Raw genomic sequence first — 16313 nt, 5'->3', positions numbered from 1 at the left:
GGGAGGGTGTTTAGAAAACACCATGGGGTGTATCTAAAAAACCCTTTTATTTATTATATAGTATAGATTTTAATATATTGTTTAGACCGTGACTCATTGACTAATGATATCATATTATTATCAATTTACATTTACAATTGAGCTATACACAACGAGGTTGATTTTTGTTTTCTTTAAATTATATTCTATCTGCTACATTTAGAATTCAGTTAATCATTTTCCCAAAACAACTATAAATTTTAATTTAAATCGATTCACATGCCATATTCACATGTTTCAATTTAATTTAATTAATTTTACATTTAGAATTCAGTCAACCATTTTCCCACAACAACTATAAATTTTAATTTAAATTGATTCACATGCCATATTCACATGTTTCAATTTAATTTAATTAATTTTATATTTAGAATTCAGTCAACCATTTTTCCAAAACAACTATAAATTTTAATTTAAATTGATTCACATGCCATATTCACATGTCCTTTTATCTACAAATTTTTCGCCTACATTTAATTTATTTCTTTATCTAAACTCTAACCGTCGTGTCGTTTCTTCCTTCTCCGATAACCACCTTTCAACTGTCATAACCGAATAACCGCCACCCCTCCCAAACTATAAATACATACGTCTATTCTGATCACCAACTTTCATTCAATCAAATTTACAACGCCGGTGGCGATCATAATTTAACACAACAATGGATTGCGATGTACGTTTGGTTGAACACAACCATCGCTTTATTCCTCTGATAACCACCGTAGAACTGTAATAACCGATACCGTCCCACCACCGCCATCCTATAAATACATCGTTAACCCAAAATTTATGGGTGACCACATCCAACTTTTGCCATCCCTTGATAATTCAACATGTATATGCAATCACATTGTGAGTGTAAATGGCGGTGACAACAAGATTAACCCGACTCGGCGCTAAATCCATCGAACCGCTGTTACTCTAAAATCCGGTTTCGTTTGCTTTATAAACTATTATTCAAGAAAAGGTCGATAGGCATAATATGGCACTCTGAACCGAAACGTTTTAATTAAATATTTTATTAACGCATGTGTATGCTTTTATAATGTATATTGTTATATATTTATTGTCTTATATAAAACCAACATTTTCTCAAACCATAGCATTATGCTGTTAACCCAAATTTTCATGAGGAAACTGATTGTATCATTGCGTTGCCGTTTTTTTTCAAATAGTACGTTAGACGACATACTTCATGGTTATCTTAAACATATACCAAAACTTATGGGTGTTGTTTAAAAGTCGGGATTTCTTAATGGTCATGTTTGTTTATGTGGGATTTCTTACTGGTCATGTTAAGAAGATTGGTGGGTGATGTCACCAAGTTAATTTAATATTCAATTAAAACCTAATTCCTAATTCTTTTATAAACATACCTTATTTTTTTCTGGCCTTACTTTACCCACTTCGTAGTTTTTAGAATTGTTTCCTATTCTAATCAAAGCTAACCTTTTAAGTAACATTTCAAATCAAGAAACCTTTTTTTTAAAGGTTTATAGCATATACAAATATATATTAATTCTAAATATCAAGTCTTAACACTTTTTTAATATACAATAATGTTTTAGAAATATAGTAAACGTTTCACTAAATATATTAACCGGACGATGCATTTTTGCAAACCAAGTAAAAGAGAGCAAATTAATCACACGGTACTTTTAATGTTAGATTTTCCACTCAAATGTTGAAAAACAATATTTGTGAATGTCATGCATGACAAATTTGATGTAAACATAAAAAGCACAAAATGAAATGCTATTTGATAGCACCGTTGCAACGCGCGGGAAACAATGCTAGTTATACCGACAATTTGATTAATAACTCCCATATCTTTCACGAAATCTCAGTGTTAGATTTACACATGATTTTGTCTCGATAGAAAAACATTACATTTTTTTTTGTATGAGCGTACGTATTCAATTGAAAATTACATGTAAATGGCCAAATAAGTTAACCACATGACTTTGACCGCATCAACCTTAACATCCTCAAAATAGTACAACCTTTGATTCCATAGATAAGTAAATAACCACCCACGCCCCCACGTCTACCACTTCCTAATTAATTTCCCTCCAAAACCCATGCATATATATATATATATATATATATATATATATATATATATATATATATATATATATATATATATAAACCCCTCACTAGTCACTACCACAACCTTAATTATTTGCTAACTAAAAATGGCATCCACTTTCACTTCATTTTTACCTCTTCTCTGCTTCTTCTTATTTACCGTAGTCATCAGCTCCGTCTCCGCCGCGGAATTCCAAGTTGGCGGTACCGTCGGGTGGCGTGTACCGGCCAGTAACGAGTCCCAACTCTATAATGTATGGGCTTCCAGACGACAATTCTTCATAGGCGATTCCCTTCGTTAGTTTTCTTTATCCTTACAATTTTGTTTAATATTGAATTATTATTATTATTATTATTATTATTATTATTATTATTATTATTATTATTATTATTATTATTATTATTATTATGCTCAAATGTAAAAGTAGTGTGCGTGATCTAGCTATTTTTTAAAAAGTTATGTACACATGTAACATTTTATTTAATTAATGTATATTTAAAAGTGACATTTAGTAATTTTTTGTATATGATATAAAGAGTAATGTATGATATAATTTACAATTAATCCAAATTTTTAACTAGATTAACAAAAAACTAGTTAATATAGATTTTAAGTTTGATGTTTGTTTTTTAATCTTAGTATTAATATTGTTTAATGTAAATATTATTTTTCTACACCTTTCTTTAATATTAGTTGAGTTTGAAGCTTGATTTTTAATCTTCATACTAATATTGTTTAATTTTAATATTATTTTTTTACAGTTTTGTTATATATTGTTCTTCACAGTTTTGGTGAATATTTATATTAATTTTTTTTACAGTTATGTTAATATTAATGATATATAATTTTTTTGTTTGATACCAATGATAATAATAATAATAATAATAATATTGATTTTGAGTTTTGATGTTTGCAATTGAATTTTTAGTCTTAATATTAACTTTTTACAGTTTTGTTTCATATTCTTATTGATTTTAAGTTTGGTTTTTAGTCTTAATATTAACTTTTTACACTTTTGAAAAATGTTAATAATATTAATAATGATTTTTATCTTAATGTCATGTGAAACAGGTTTCCATTACAAGAATGACTCAGTTGTAGTAGTCGAAAAATGGGGATTCTACCACTGCGATTCAAGCAACCCAATCGCCTCCTTCAACGAAGGCGACACCTTGATTAGCCTCGACAACGAGGGGACAATGTACTTCATCAGTGGTGATTCTGACCGGTGCAAAAAAGGTGTTAACATGATGCTAGAGGTCATGAGTCCGGTTCCAGTTAGATACTTTCCACCAACTATATCAACTCCACCCGAGAACTCTTATTCCGCTATCGCTCCTTCGCCTTCTCAGGTTTTGAGTACGGGAGATGACGCGGGATTGGGGCTAGGACCTTCTTCGTCTGATTCGGTTTTGGTTTTGGTTTCGGTTATGGTAGTTGGTTTTGGTTTAGGGTTGTCTATGTTGAATATTTCTTAGGTGTTTTTAGTTTTTGGTTTTATTTGTTTTTTCTAGTATTTGTGATACATTGGATTTGAATTGTCTGGATTGTTTTTTTAGTGTATTTGGATTATTATTATTATTATTATTATGAAATTGAGATTATTGTTCAAAGATGAAATGTTTATGATTATGAGAGCATACATGATGATAATATTGGTAATTTTGTATTCTTGATTCTTTTATTGTTGTTAATAAACCCAAACTTTATAAAATATGAAAATGAAAACCGGATTCAAAATTGAATATATTAAAATTGAATAATTCAAACCAAAACAAAAATCAACAGTCTGGATTATGTTTATGTGAAAACCGAAGTCACGGTTCATTTTCGGTTTTCCATGTAATAAAAATCGAAAAAAGACCTGAACTAATTTTTGTTTTTATTGTTTCGTTTTAGTAATACAGAGAAATTTAATAAATATGTAAAACAAGTATTTATTAAGCCTAAATGATCTATGCCAAATTTTATTAGTTTGCACCATTTTTGTTTTTCACTGCAAAAGTCTCAAATGGCAAAAACAAAAAAACTAAACCTAAACCCTAATCGAGAAAACCGCAAACAAACGGTTTTCAAAAACTAAAACCAAAGTTTCGACTTATCCAAACCAAACCATATAATTTTTTTTAATAATAATTTATAGAAGATTGCATGAAACCAATAGCTTCCAAAAGCATGATGTAAGCTGACATCACCCTTATCTTCTTAAACCCTACAGTTTATCATCAACCCAAACTATCACTTAAACCACATCTACTCTGTTTCTGTTATCTTCTTCTTCTACATTTTATCTCTGTTACATATTTACAGGTAAGCAGTGCATTCATAATCTACATTTAATGTTTAGTTTCATATTTTTTAGTTTGTTTTTGTGAAACTAATTACTTCACATAATTGCTAGTTGTTGTAATATCTACAGCTGTTTTTTCATATTATTCTGTCAGTTTGATGTTACATATTGATGTTGGTTATAAGTTATAACTTATAATGATGAATGAATATCCATATGCAAGTTGTATAAGTTTGTTCAGTTGTTAAACAGGAATTCATGACGGACTGTAAACGAACCGAATGAACATGAACAATGGCATGCTCATGCTCGTGTTCGTTCATTTAACTGAACACGAACAACAATTAAACGAGGGGGTATTCTTGTTCATGTTCGTTCGTTAAGAAAATGAACATGTTCGTGTTCGTTTATGTTCATTTGTTAAGAATCTAAGCAAACAGTTTAGTTATTTTTACAATTAGTAAACTTAAATGAACATAAGGCCCCCGTAGTGGGCGACCTTTTCCGGCGATTTTTGAGCGACAGGGGCGAGAGCACCCCCCCCCCCCCGGGGGCGATAAGGGGGTGGGGGTGGCGTCTATTTGTCGCCGTGAGACGTGTATGTGTATATTATTATTATATATGTTTGTGTGTGGTGTATATATATATGTATATATATATATAGAAAAGAGTTCAAATAAAAAATAATTTTTTTGTGAGAAGTGTGAGAAGAGCTTTAAAATAAAACAAACCACCTAAATATGACACTATACAATGTAAATAGGAAACATTACAATTATTTAGAAACTACCAATCTCAACCACTAGATCATAGATCCAAGAGCCTGAATCTATTCTTATTCTTCTCACAAAAATATTGTTTTTTACATTAACCCTACCCTATATATATATTAGCCTACAACACCATTACACCCCAAAAACAAAATCTTACCCTATGCTGACTGGGCGCTACGTGTCGCAATTCGCCTAATTTGTAGCACCCCACTACACATAGCCTAAACAAACAATCATAAAGTAACTTCATTTCAACTCTAATGGATGTTTAGTTTTCTTTTTAAAATTTATAAAACTAGATAGTTACTTAAACAAACAAACAAACATAACTAAATGAACATAAATAAATGAGCGAAACCTCTTGATGTTCATTCGTTGAATTAAATGAACAAAAACATTTGTTCATGTTTGTTCATTTATTTAATAAACGAGACATAAACAAACTTCTCGCCAAACAGTTCACTGAACTTTCGGTTCCATTAGAGGCCTAAATTCATGATTTGATATCTTCTCATCATATGTTTCTTGTAACTAACTGATTAAGGATTGTTACCAGATGGCATCAATCACTCCATTATCTTCGTTTTCTTCGATATCATCAAGCCGTTTGGAACACAAAAAACACAATGTAATTCTGCAAAAAAGATCTTCTCTCAAGGTTAAATCAATGGCTAAAGAACTACACTTCAACAAAGATGGATCTGCTGTTAAAAAGCTGCAGGTATCATAGTTAATTATAGTTATAAATGTTTTATTATTATTATTATGAGTTTGGATCAAATACAAATTAAATTAACGTGCTAATTGTGAGAATCAAATAGTGTAATTATATTTACAAGCAGTGTAATTATAGTGTACCGATGCAGTTACATAATTACACTGCTTGTAAATATAATTACACTACTTGGTTTTCACAGTTAGCACGTTAATTTTCCCCTATTATTATTATTATATGGATCATACGCGTGTGCATTTGTGTGCAGGCTGGTGTCAACAAGCTTGCAGATCTAGTAGGAGTTACTCTCGGGCCAAAAGGGCGCAATGTGGTGTTGGAAAGTAAATATGGCTCTCCAAAGATTGTAAATGATGGTGTAACTGTAGCTAGAGAGGTACATTGATTATTATTATTGTAAGGTTTTTAAAGGATTTATAAGTGCATTTCTGATATCTATTTGTATAGGTTGAACTGGAAGATCCGGTCGAGAATATTGGTGCGAAGCTAGTGAGACAAGCGGCTTCAAAGACAAATGATTTGGCTGGTGATGGGACAACGACGTCTGTTGTTCTAGCACAAGGGCTAATAACCGAGGGCGTTAAGGTAATTTACCAATTGAATTTTGAACAGGGTCATGCTATCAAACGGCCATTCACACAACACTCAGACGGCCGTTTTGACAAAAAAAAGTCAAAACTTTTAAAATTACTGGCCAGAACGATCGTTTAAACAATATTTAGACGGCCGGTCGTTCTAACCATTGGGAGTAAAACTTCGATAAATATTGGCCAGAACGGCCATTTGGCCAATATCTGGACGATCATTATGACTATCAAACTTTGAAAATTTTTGGTCAAAACAGCTGTCCGATCTCTATCCGGACGACTGCTTGAAACAGCGTGGGATTAGATATCAGTTGTTATTAAGAATTCAACTAAGCATGTAAACGAACCGAATGAACACGAACAATGGCATACTCATGTTTGTTTATTTAACTTTAACGGAACACGAACATGAAGAACTAATACGAACGGATTTTTTGTTCATGTTCGTTCATTAAGAAAATGAACATGTTCGTGTTCGTTTATGTTCGTACTTCGTCCAACAGTTCATGAACTTAAACGAGCATACACGAACACTCAAACGGCCGTTCACAAAACACTTAGACGACTGTTTTGACAAAAAAAAGTCAAACTTTGAAAATTACTGGTCAGAACGACCGTTTAAACAATATTCAGACGGCCGGCCGTTCTGACCATTGGGAGTCAAACTTTGATAAATATTGGCCAGAACGCCCATTTGGTCAACATCTGGACGATCATTCTGACCATAGATGGTCATACTTTGAACATTTTTGGTCAAAACAACCGTCAGATCTCTATCCTGACGACTGCTAGATATCAGATAGTGTGTATAACTGTATATGTTTAACATACTCATCATGAACTATTTTTTTCATTAGGTGGTGGCTGCAGGCGCTAACCCGATTCAGATAACTAGAGGAATCGAAAAAACCACTCGAGCACTAGTCGAAGAGCTTAAGCTCATGTCAAAAGAAGTGAGTTTGCATTTTATTAATTTCTTTTTACAACACTTAACCATAATAACAAACTCTTAACTAACTTAACAATAATGTGAAATTTCAGGTAGACGACAGCGAACTCGCTGACGTGGCAGCAGTAAGCGCAGGGAACAATTACGAAGTGGGAAATATGATTGCCGAAGCATTGAGCAAGGTGGGAAGAAAAGGTGTGGTGACACTCGAAGAAGGCAAAAGCTCGGACAACTATTTATATGTCGTGGAAGGCATGCAGTTTGATCGCGGTTACATTTCTCCTTATTTCGTTACCGATAGTGAGAAAATGACTGTTGAGTATGAAAACTGCAAGGTAATATTATTATTATTATTAGGTATATTGGTTTTTATTAATCCCAACTATTATCTTTTGGTCATTGCTGATCCCAACTAACGAATTGGTTGCTGACGGTCCCAACTTTTAACGTATTTGTTCCAACGGTCCGCGACTAACGGAATCCTAACATCGTTAGTTGTCGCCAGAAAAACGTTTTTGGCCGGAAAACTCACATTTTTTCCCGGAAAACTCAACTTTTTCGTCCCAAACATCTTTGTAACTTTGTATCGGGCCTTTAGGAACCTTTTTCTAGTAAAAGACCTAATTATCGAGGTCGCCGGAACCCTAGAACCATCGTTAGAATCGATTGGTAGTGCTCAAGTGGTGGTGGGTGGTTGGTGGTGAGTCAATTGGTGGTGGTGGCGGTGTTCAGATGGTGTTTTCGGGGGAAAAATTGTGAGTTTTCCGGCCAAAAACGTTTTTCCAGCGACCTACAACTAACGGCGTTAGGATTCTTTTAGTCGCGGACCGTTGTGAACAAATACAATAAAAGTTGGGACCGTCAGCAGCGAATTCGTTAGTTGGGACCGGCAGTTAGGATTAATAAAAACCAATATACCTTCTTATTATAATTATAATTATAATTATTATTATTATTATTGTTCATAAATCTTGTTCCTACATTTGGATGTTAATTGTATATTTTGTGGGTGTAGTTGCTTTTGGTTGATAAGAAGGTAACAAATGCAAGAGATTTAGTTGGTGTTTTGGAAGACGCGATAAAGGGGGGGTATCCGATATTAATCATAGCGGAGGATATCGAGCAGGAAGCGCTCGCAACTCTTGTGGTTAACAAACTTAGAGGCTCACTAAAAATTGCTGCACTTAAAGCGCCCGGATTTGGTGAACGAAAAAGTCAATATCTTGATGATATTGCTATTCTCACTGGAGGCAAGTGTTTTTGACCCGGCCCGTTTTAACCCGACCTGTTTTGACACGGACAAATTTTAAAGTTTTTTTTTTTTTTTTTTTTAAGGAACTGTGATTAGAGAAGAGGTGGGATTGAACCTTGCGACGGCTGGGAGTGAGGTTTTAGGGCTTGCTGCAAAGGTGGTTTTGACCAAGGAGTCAACGACTATTGTCGGTGACGGTAGCACGCAGGAATTGGTTAATAAACGGGTCGTCCAGATAAAAAACCTTGTTGAGGTGAAATTTTTATAATTTTTTTTTGTGTGCGCGCGCGCGTGTAAAGGTTACTGAGTAGTTTTGATAATTTCATAGGCAGCAGACAAGGATTATGAAAAAGAAAAGTTAAGTGAAAGAATTGCTAAATTATCGGGCGGTGTTGCTGTTATCCAGGTAGGTATTTCAAGTTTTTTGGTTCGGATTTGACATTTGGGCTTAAAGTTTTTGGGCCGAAAAATTTTACCTAAAATAATATTTTCGGGCCAAAGAAAAGGTTGGTTTTGGGCCTGAAACTCTGTGCCTAAGGTTTTTTTTATTAATTAATAATTAGCTAATTATTAAGCACTTGGGTCCAAAATTTTTGGGCTACACCATTATTATTTTTTTAAAATTACATAACCCAAAAATTACAAAATTATAATCCATATTCAATAATAAAAGTCAAAATTTTCGGTTTTTACATAGTCGGTTCGGTTTTTTGGGTACACTCAAAACCGAAACCAGGTACATTCGGTTTTAGAGGAAACCTAAAACTAAACTATCAGTTTTAGGTTGGTTTGGTTATTTCAGTTATTTGAGTCAGTTATTTCGTTTCGTCCAAAATGTAAAATCTTTTACAGGTTGGAGCACAAACGGAAACCGAACTTAAAGAGAAGAAACTAAGAGTAGAAGACGCGCTCAATGCAACAAAGGTTACAAATATACAATACATAACTACATACTATTCTTACATATTAAACATTTTTTGTGTATTTTTTTTCGTGACATATGGGGCTAAAAATATTTATATTTATATATTTTGTCGTCTTAAAGGCTGCGGTTGAGGAAGGTATTGTAGTTGGGGGCGGGTGCACGTTATTGCGACTTGCTGCTAAAGTTGATGCCATTAAAAATACATTCGAAAACGATGAACAAAAGGTTGGAGCAGATATTGTTAAGAGGGCACTTAGTTACCCAATGAAGCTGATTGCAAAGAATGCTGGTGTTAATGGAAGTGTGGTCATTGAAAAGGTATTATTCGGTTACATTTAAAACCATAATATGGGTTTGGATCAGATACAAATTAAATTAACGTACTAACTGTGCGAATCAGGCAATGTAGTTATATATAAAACACAGTGTAATTATAATGTAGTGTAATTACACTGTGTTGTATATATACTTACACTACCTGATTTGCACATTTAGCACGCTAATTTACTTTGTACGTTAACTTTCCCTGTCATAATATCATATATGAGTTTATTTCTTTGGATAATAAGTATGCATGGTTTTTTCAGGTTTTATCTAGTGATGATTTCAAGTTCGGTTATAATGCTGCAACCGGGAAGTATGAGGATTTGATGGCGTCTGGTATTATTGACCCGACAAAGGTAAGTTTCGTGCTATTTGTGTACGTTTTTTTTGTGTGTGTGTGTGTGTGTGTGTAAGAAATGTTGATTTTGGTGCAGGTGGTGAGATGCTGCTTGGAGCATGCATCATCCGTTGCAAAGACATTCCTTACATCGGATGCTGTGGTGGTTGACATCCCTGAGCCCGAACCCGCACCTCTTGCAAACCCAATGGACAACTCAGGTATTTAAGTAGTTAATTTTATTTAATTGTTTATTTTTATGTTTTTTTAGCAAACTTCTTAAAAAAGAACTGAATTTAAGCATAGGCAACTAAGGCGACATGGCATGATTACATAATTACACTGTTTGTATATATGAGTTTTGATTTTATTCATAAACTACTAAGTTTGATACACCTATCTATACTATATATAATGCACCAAACAAGAGCAAATTAAGACATTCATTTTTAAGTATCTTACAACACTTAAAGCATGATGTACATGTGTTAGTAAGGGTATACATGTCTTTTAAACACAATCCATTCAACTTACAAGTTTGGTCCCTCATCTTTAACCATATTATGTTTTTAATTTAACTTGTAAACTAACTTCCCACCCATGATTTTTAAACGACTATAGACTTTTCATACGTTAATATTTTTATAAACAAATTGCACCATAAAACGAGCATTTTATTCTCTTTAATTTGGATATGATATTGTTATAATTTTTTTTCATTATAAATTAATTAATATGTTACGTAGGGGTGTTCAGTGTCGGTTTTGATGGTTTTTAAGTTAAACTTGTAAGTCCAACCATTAATACTGATTTTTTGTCGTCCAAAACCAAACTCAACCATTGAAAGTTGAAACCGAATCGTTACTAACGGTCTGGTTGGTTCCAGTTTGGTTTCACAGTTTAAACTTTAATAATAAATTTAGTTTAAAATAATTAATAATTTTAATGTACCATCAATTTTAACTAAAAACCAACATAATATGATACTTGAGATGATCATAAATAAAAAATTATAATTTTAACCACATAAATGGTAAATATTAATGGAAGATCTAGGACGTGAAATAATAACAAAAAAGATTACAAAATGAATCATATTGCAATTAGGTTAATTTACAGTCTTTTTTGGTTTCATATGGCCGGTTGCCGATATAAACCATGAACCAACCGTTCACTACGTTTTGAAAACTTTGAAACCGACCAACAAACTGAAAGAAAAAAAGAAAAAGAAAAAAGAAGTCAAACCAATGACCGATTTAAACGATTTCAAGGTTTTAACCGAACCATAAACACTTATATTTGTACGTGATTAAGAGGTTCAAACACCCGCTGCATCGCGCGGTCATCCGTCTAGTATTAACAAAAAAGAGAGTTAATACTTAATACCTCAAATGAAAATTTACATATATATCAATACCTTTTAATGCAGTTTGCCCTTTTTTATTTGAGTTAATTACTTATAAATAAGCAACCTTTTTGTCTTAAAAATAACCATCAAACTTTCAAAATTTATATTGTAATCTTCAAAAGGCATAAATTTTCATAAATCTTGATGAATTTTGATAAAACACGCGAATGTACATAAGAATTGATAAAACCTTCAATGCTTGAAACTTTTCTATTAAAACCCTCAAAAATTCGGATAAAACAACAATGTGGACTCGCGGCTTTTAGATACGTTTACTTTACAAGATTGAAGGTTACCCTAAATCAATAATCTTAAAGCCGGTTTTTTTCAAGCAAAAAATCATCGTTACCTTTTTATGTAATTTTCTTTTACTTTCAGTTTTATAAAGATTTATTTTGGTAAATAAATAATATGATTCGTAATATTAATATATAACCGTTTTCTTGACCAGGTTATGGTTACTAAGCCTGCTGCAGCTAGTAAGTAGAACCGCAAGCCGACGTTGTAGTTCTTTACATAATTATAACCGAAAGCGTTATATGCAGCCATCAGGATGAGAAGTATTGCTTCCACCACCACTTTCTGTTAGCCCTTCTTTTGATAATCATAACAAGTTTAAAACCCTTTTTCCATTATATTTAGAGGTGGTTGAATTTTGGCGGGAATGGTTTGTATGATCAACAATTGTATTCTCAAATGAACAAGTGCATCAGTAAGAAAGTAATAATGGTAATATTGTGTGTTTGTGTTTTGAAACATTTATCTGATCTAAAGATTTAACTTTCTATATAATTGTCTACCATAAAATTCTAGGTGTCGCTCTCAGGTTGTTCCCCCTATTCTCTAGAGCCACCAGATTGCTTGATTTATAAATGGAGGCTTCTCATGCATTTGACCCGAATTTGCGGGTATGGGTCTTACCAAACCCGGATAGTCTTTAAATGGGTTATAACGTCTCATTTATTTGTAAAACTATTTCATAATCAAACAATAATTTTCACGGGTCATGGGTCTCACCAAACCCGGATAACCCTTAAACGGGTTATAACATCTCATTTATTTGTAAAATAACCCCTTAATAATCAAAGAATAATTTTCACGGGTTATGGGTCTTACCAAACTCTAATAGCCCTCAAATGGGTTATAAAATTTCATTTATTGATAAACACTTTTATCATCAAACTCTAATTTAATTTATCTGTTTTACATGTTCTCCGTTGATGGTCTATCATCTCTATCGTCGGTTAGCTTCCGATATTACCCATCATTGTCAACTACATCAACGCCCATTTTTTTCATTAGATAAATATTTGTGTTCATGTTTGTATATTTAAAAAAATCAACATGCTCGTGTTCATTTATGTTTGTTCGTTAAAAATCTAAAAAACCTAAACATCTCAACTGGTAAAACCCAAACGTTAAAAAATATAATAACAAACTAATATATATGTATTAAATTAAAGCAGAACTACGTTAAAAAATAAAATAACTCATCATAAAATAGGAAAACGATTAAAAACAAAACTTTTAAAAAACTTCCGTAACACTGTAACATAGTTGTGGCTCAACCTGTTTTGGAACATTTTTCATAAGACAAAATTGAGTAAACTGTGGTTTCGTCCCTGTGGTTTCATTTCACTTGCAATTAATCCCGAATTCATTAACCTCGTTAAGTCTGGTCGTTAAACCCATCAGCATACCACTCACGTGAGGGGCAGTTTTGTCCTTTTTCTCCCAAAATAAACCTCAATCCTAATTTGCAAGCCCCCTCACGTGAGGGGCTGGGTGTATTTGGATTAAAAAAACGGACAAAACTGCCTCTCACGTGAAGGGTACACTAATGGTTTAACGACTAGACTTAACGAGATTAGTGAATTCGGGTTTAATTTCAAGTGAAATAAAACCACAGAGACGAAAATTACAAATTTGTAACAATTGGACTAAAACCGCATATTTGGACAAACCTTATGGACAGAAACCGCAGTTCACTCGACAAAGTTTGATGAAATTTACTTAATTTTATGTGACAAACTTTTTAATAAATTTATTGTAATCAAGTATATCCTTTTGAGCATTCTTGTAGAAGGATAAAACAAACACCATTTTTATATTTTGAAATGTATGTAAGTTTGTAACGATTTTAGGTGACAAAACAGTCATAAAGAAACTAAACTCAGACATCTAGATACCCGAATAATGGATTTCAATATCTGACTATGAAATTTCGGATATGTGATTGCATATGTATAGAAGATTGAGAGAATCCATAGATTATCAACATGAATAGGTTTAGAGAAATACTTAGATAGGAACTCACCTATAATTTTATACACGAAAGTGAATATGAGGTTGTTAAACATCTGATACATGAAGTTCATCAAAACAATGACGTTTTGATCATGACCCCATTTTAGTCAATTTAAATATTTGTATTTTAATATCAGTTCCCGTCAGTTTCACTACCTATTGATCGTCTTTCTCCAAATCAATCTCCAATGCATCTTTCTCCTAGTTGATCTACGACACATATCTTTCTTTCTTGCTTCCTTCTTTACAAATCGACCGGATACAACACACGAAAGCTAGTCCCATATTCGATCTCATTTGGCACATATACATTTGTTTCTTTTTACGTCATTTCATTCATGTATCAGCGATCGATGGCAACATTGTAAAATTCGTGAATGGTGTAAACAAATGCAATCTTGATACCCGTCACCCTTAGGGTTATCTTTTTCTATTGTCTTGTTAATATATTTGCAACAATTTTCTTCTTTTGTGAAAAATAAATTTTATATATCTAAAAATATTGAGAATATCCTTGATGGGACATGAACGCGTAAAAGAAATTTAATTGATACACACATAACGATAAGTCAATAATCTAACTATCTATATAATTGCCTACCATCAAATCCTATGTGTCACTCTCACGTCGCTTCCCCACCCTTCTAAACTCACCAGCTTGCTTGATTTCTAATTGGTGATTTTTCATTGATTTAACCCGGTTTTGACCCGTTTTAGCTTTGAAATTCGCGGGTCCCGATCTCCCCAAACCCGTATATCCTAAATGGGTTATAACATGCTTCAACTAATAAAATGTTCATCTTAACTTATTTTCAAACCCAAGATAGCACGTCTTTCTCCTTCAACACATCTAACCTTCTATATTCTCAAATCTTAGATCAATAGGGTTGGGAGCATTGCCACACTCCCTCTCTAGAATATTCACAGCGACGTCATCAATTGTTTTCTTGATATCAAATTCATTCATCACTTACCAATTGCCAAAGATGACTTTCATCTTTGATATTAGGTAAAAGTTTATATTTTTTTATTTGTTTTCATTTAGAGATCTGGATTTTGATTCAAGGTTTTTTTTACCTTAATTTTCGTTTTAGATAATGTTTGTGTATTCATATTTAACAAATGATATTTTCTTTCAGATATAAAAATTGTTATTTGACATGTGTTACCAGACAATGTATTTCAGATTTCCATTCAACTTATAAACAATTGTTACTGAAATAAAAGGGACGCGATAACTAATTATCTACAGAGATCGCTCAACCATTTGTGTGGGGTGTGATGATTTCAAGTTGATGTCTTTCATTTTTATAATATATGTCTAGAAAAAATTAACTAAAAGTATGATTGAGGAATTGCAGTTACTATACCACAATTTCATTTTTATATTTTAAAGTTTTCTCTATGATATCCTCACATTAATTTCGTCTATGTAAACGGGTTAAACAAGTCATATTGGGCGGGCTGCTTAACCAAATAAAGTTTTTATTTGTAATTTAAACAGGTCTCTTGTGTAGTTAAATGGGTTAAACGGGCCAACATGTAATCCATTTATCTAATGAGTCAAATGGATTGGCAGTTTATTATCAATTTGTAAACGGGTTAAAGGAGTCATAAACGGGCTATCAGGTTGACCATATAATATTTTTATTACTATTTTAAACAGGTGAAGTTAGTCAAATAACATGAAGTTTCCCATTTTTTTTAATATTTTGTTTTTTGGTATATTGTTTAAGCTTTTTTCGAAATCAAATTACTCAAATTGAAGTTCATGAGTTTCTTTGTAAATGGTAACTTTGTTCAGTTTTTTGGATGTAGATCACATAGGTTAATAAATGGAAAGTCAGGTAACAAATACATACGTTATTTTCTTTTCAATTCTTCAATGCCACCATTGTTTATGTTTTGAATACTGTATGATTTATGATTCATGTGAACCATGCTTTGTAACTCATGGACCTGACCAATTTAGATTGTTAGGCAATATAACCTGATTCATGTTGACCTTACTCAGTCAAACCCGACCCATTGTGACCGATTTGACCAGACCCATTACCCAATTTGATCGGACCTGTTTAAAATACACCGATAATTTATAAGAAAATTGTATACTATAAAGAAAAATATAAACTTTATTGGTTGGTTTTGAGTTATTATAAACCAAATTATAAACCAAATTAACAAATTTTTCCATCTTCATAACTGTGTAACTAATTCTCATTTATTCATGTTTCTTTATGCAGGCAAAATGAAGTAATGGTATGTCAATGCTAAATATATTCCCCTTCCTTTCTTTA

At 32.6% G+C, this 16313-nt stretch overlaps 2 protein-coding genes across 2 annotated transcripts; both read left to right on the top strand.

The window, feature by feature from the left end:
• The first annotated feature begins 2237 nt into the window (after positions 1-2237).
• LOC143536956 (early nodulin-like protein 21) lies at positions 2238-3654 on the top strand. The gene is made up of 2 exons (XM_077030828.1): positions 2238-2427; positions 3203-3654. Exons 1-2 carry the CDS (start codon positions 2238-2240, stop codon positions 3607-3609), a joined length of 597 nt encoding a protein of 198 aa, XP_076886943.1. The 3' UTR covers positions 3610-3654.
• A 706-nt stretch (positions 3655-4360) lies between these two features.
• LOC143538342 (ruBisCO large subunit-binding protein subunit beta, chloroplastic) lies at positions 4361-12469 on the top strand. The gene is made up of 14 exons (XM_077031924.1): positions 4361-4424; positions 5731-5915; positions 6178-6303; positions 6375-6512; positions 7372-7467; positions 7556-7798; positions 8479-8713; positions 8799-8968; positions 9044-9121; positions 9568-9639; positions 9761-9958; positions 10228-10320; positions 10399-10522; positions 12161-12469. Exons 2-14 carry the CDS (start codon positions 5751-5753, stop codon positions 12172-12174), a joined length of 1752 nt encoding a protein of 583 aa, XP_076888039.1. The 5' UTR covers positions 4361-4424; positions 5731-5750; the 3' UTR covers positions 12175-12469.
• Positions 12470-16313: the final 3844 nt, after the last annotated feature.

Source organism: Bidens hawaiensis, unplaced genomic scaffold (genome assembly GCF_021521415.1).
Source record: "Bidens hawaiensis isolate Kalapana, Puna unplaced genomic scaffold, B.hawaiensis_p1.1 tig00000780_1, whole genome shotgun sequence".
Classification (NCBI taxonomy): Eukaryota; Viridiplantae; Streptophyta; class Magnoliopsida; order Asterales; family Asteraceae; genus Bidens; species Bidens hawaiensis.
The sequence above is the reverse complement of the archived record's forward strand: the minus strand, read 5'-3'. Positions and strand labels throughout refer to the sequence as shown.

Excerpts from the sequence above, each read along its gene's own strand:
- LOC143536956 (XM_077030828.1), top strand. The coding sequence starts at position 2,238 with ATGGCATCCACTTTCACTTCATTTTTACCTCTTCTCTGCTTCTTCTTA. Across the intron at positions 2,428-3,202 it reads CTTCATAGGCGATTCCCTTC|GTTTCCATTACAAGAATGAC; the intron begins GTTAGTTTTCTT and ends CATGTGAAACAG.
- LOC143538342 (XM_077031924.1), top strand. The coding sequence starts at position 5,751 with ATGGCATCAATCACTCCATTATCTTCGTTTTCTTCGATATCATCAAGC. Across the intron at positions 9,122-9,567 it reads GCGGTGTTGCTGTTATCCAG|GTTGGAGCACAAACGGAAAC; the intron begins GTAGGTATTTCA and ends AATCTTTTACAG. Across the intron at positions 10,321-10,398 it reads GTATTATTGACCCGACAAAG|GTGGTGAGATGCTGCTTGGA; the intron begins GTAAGTTTCGTG and ends ATTTTGGTGCAG.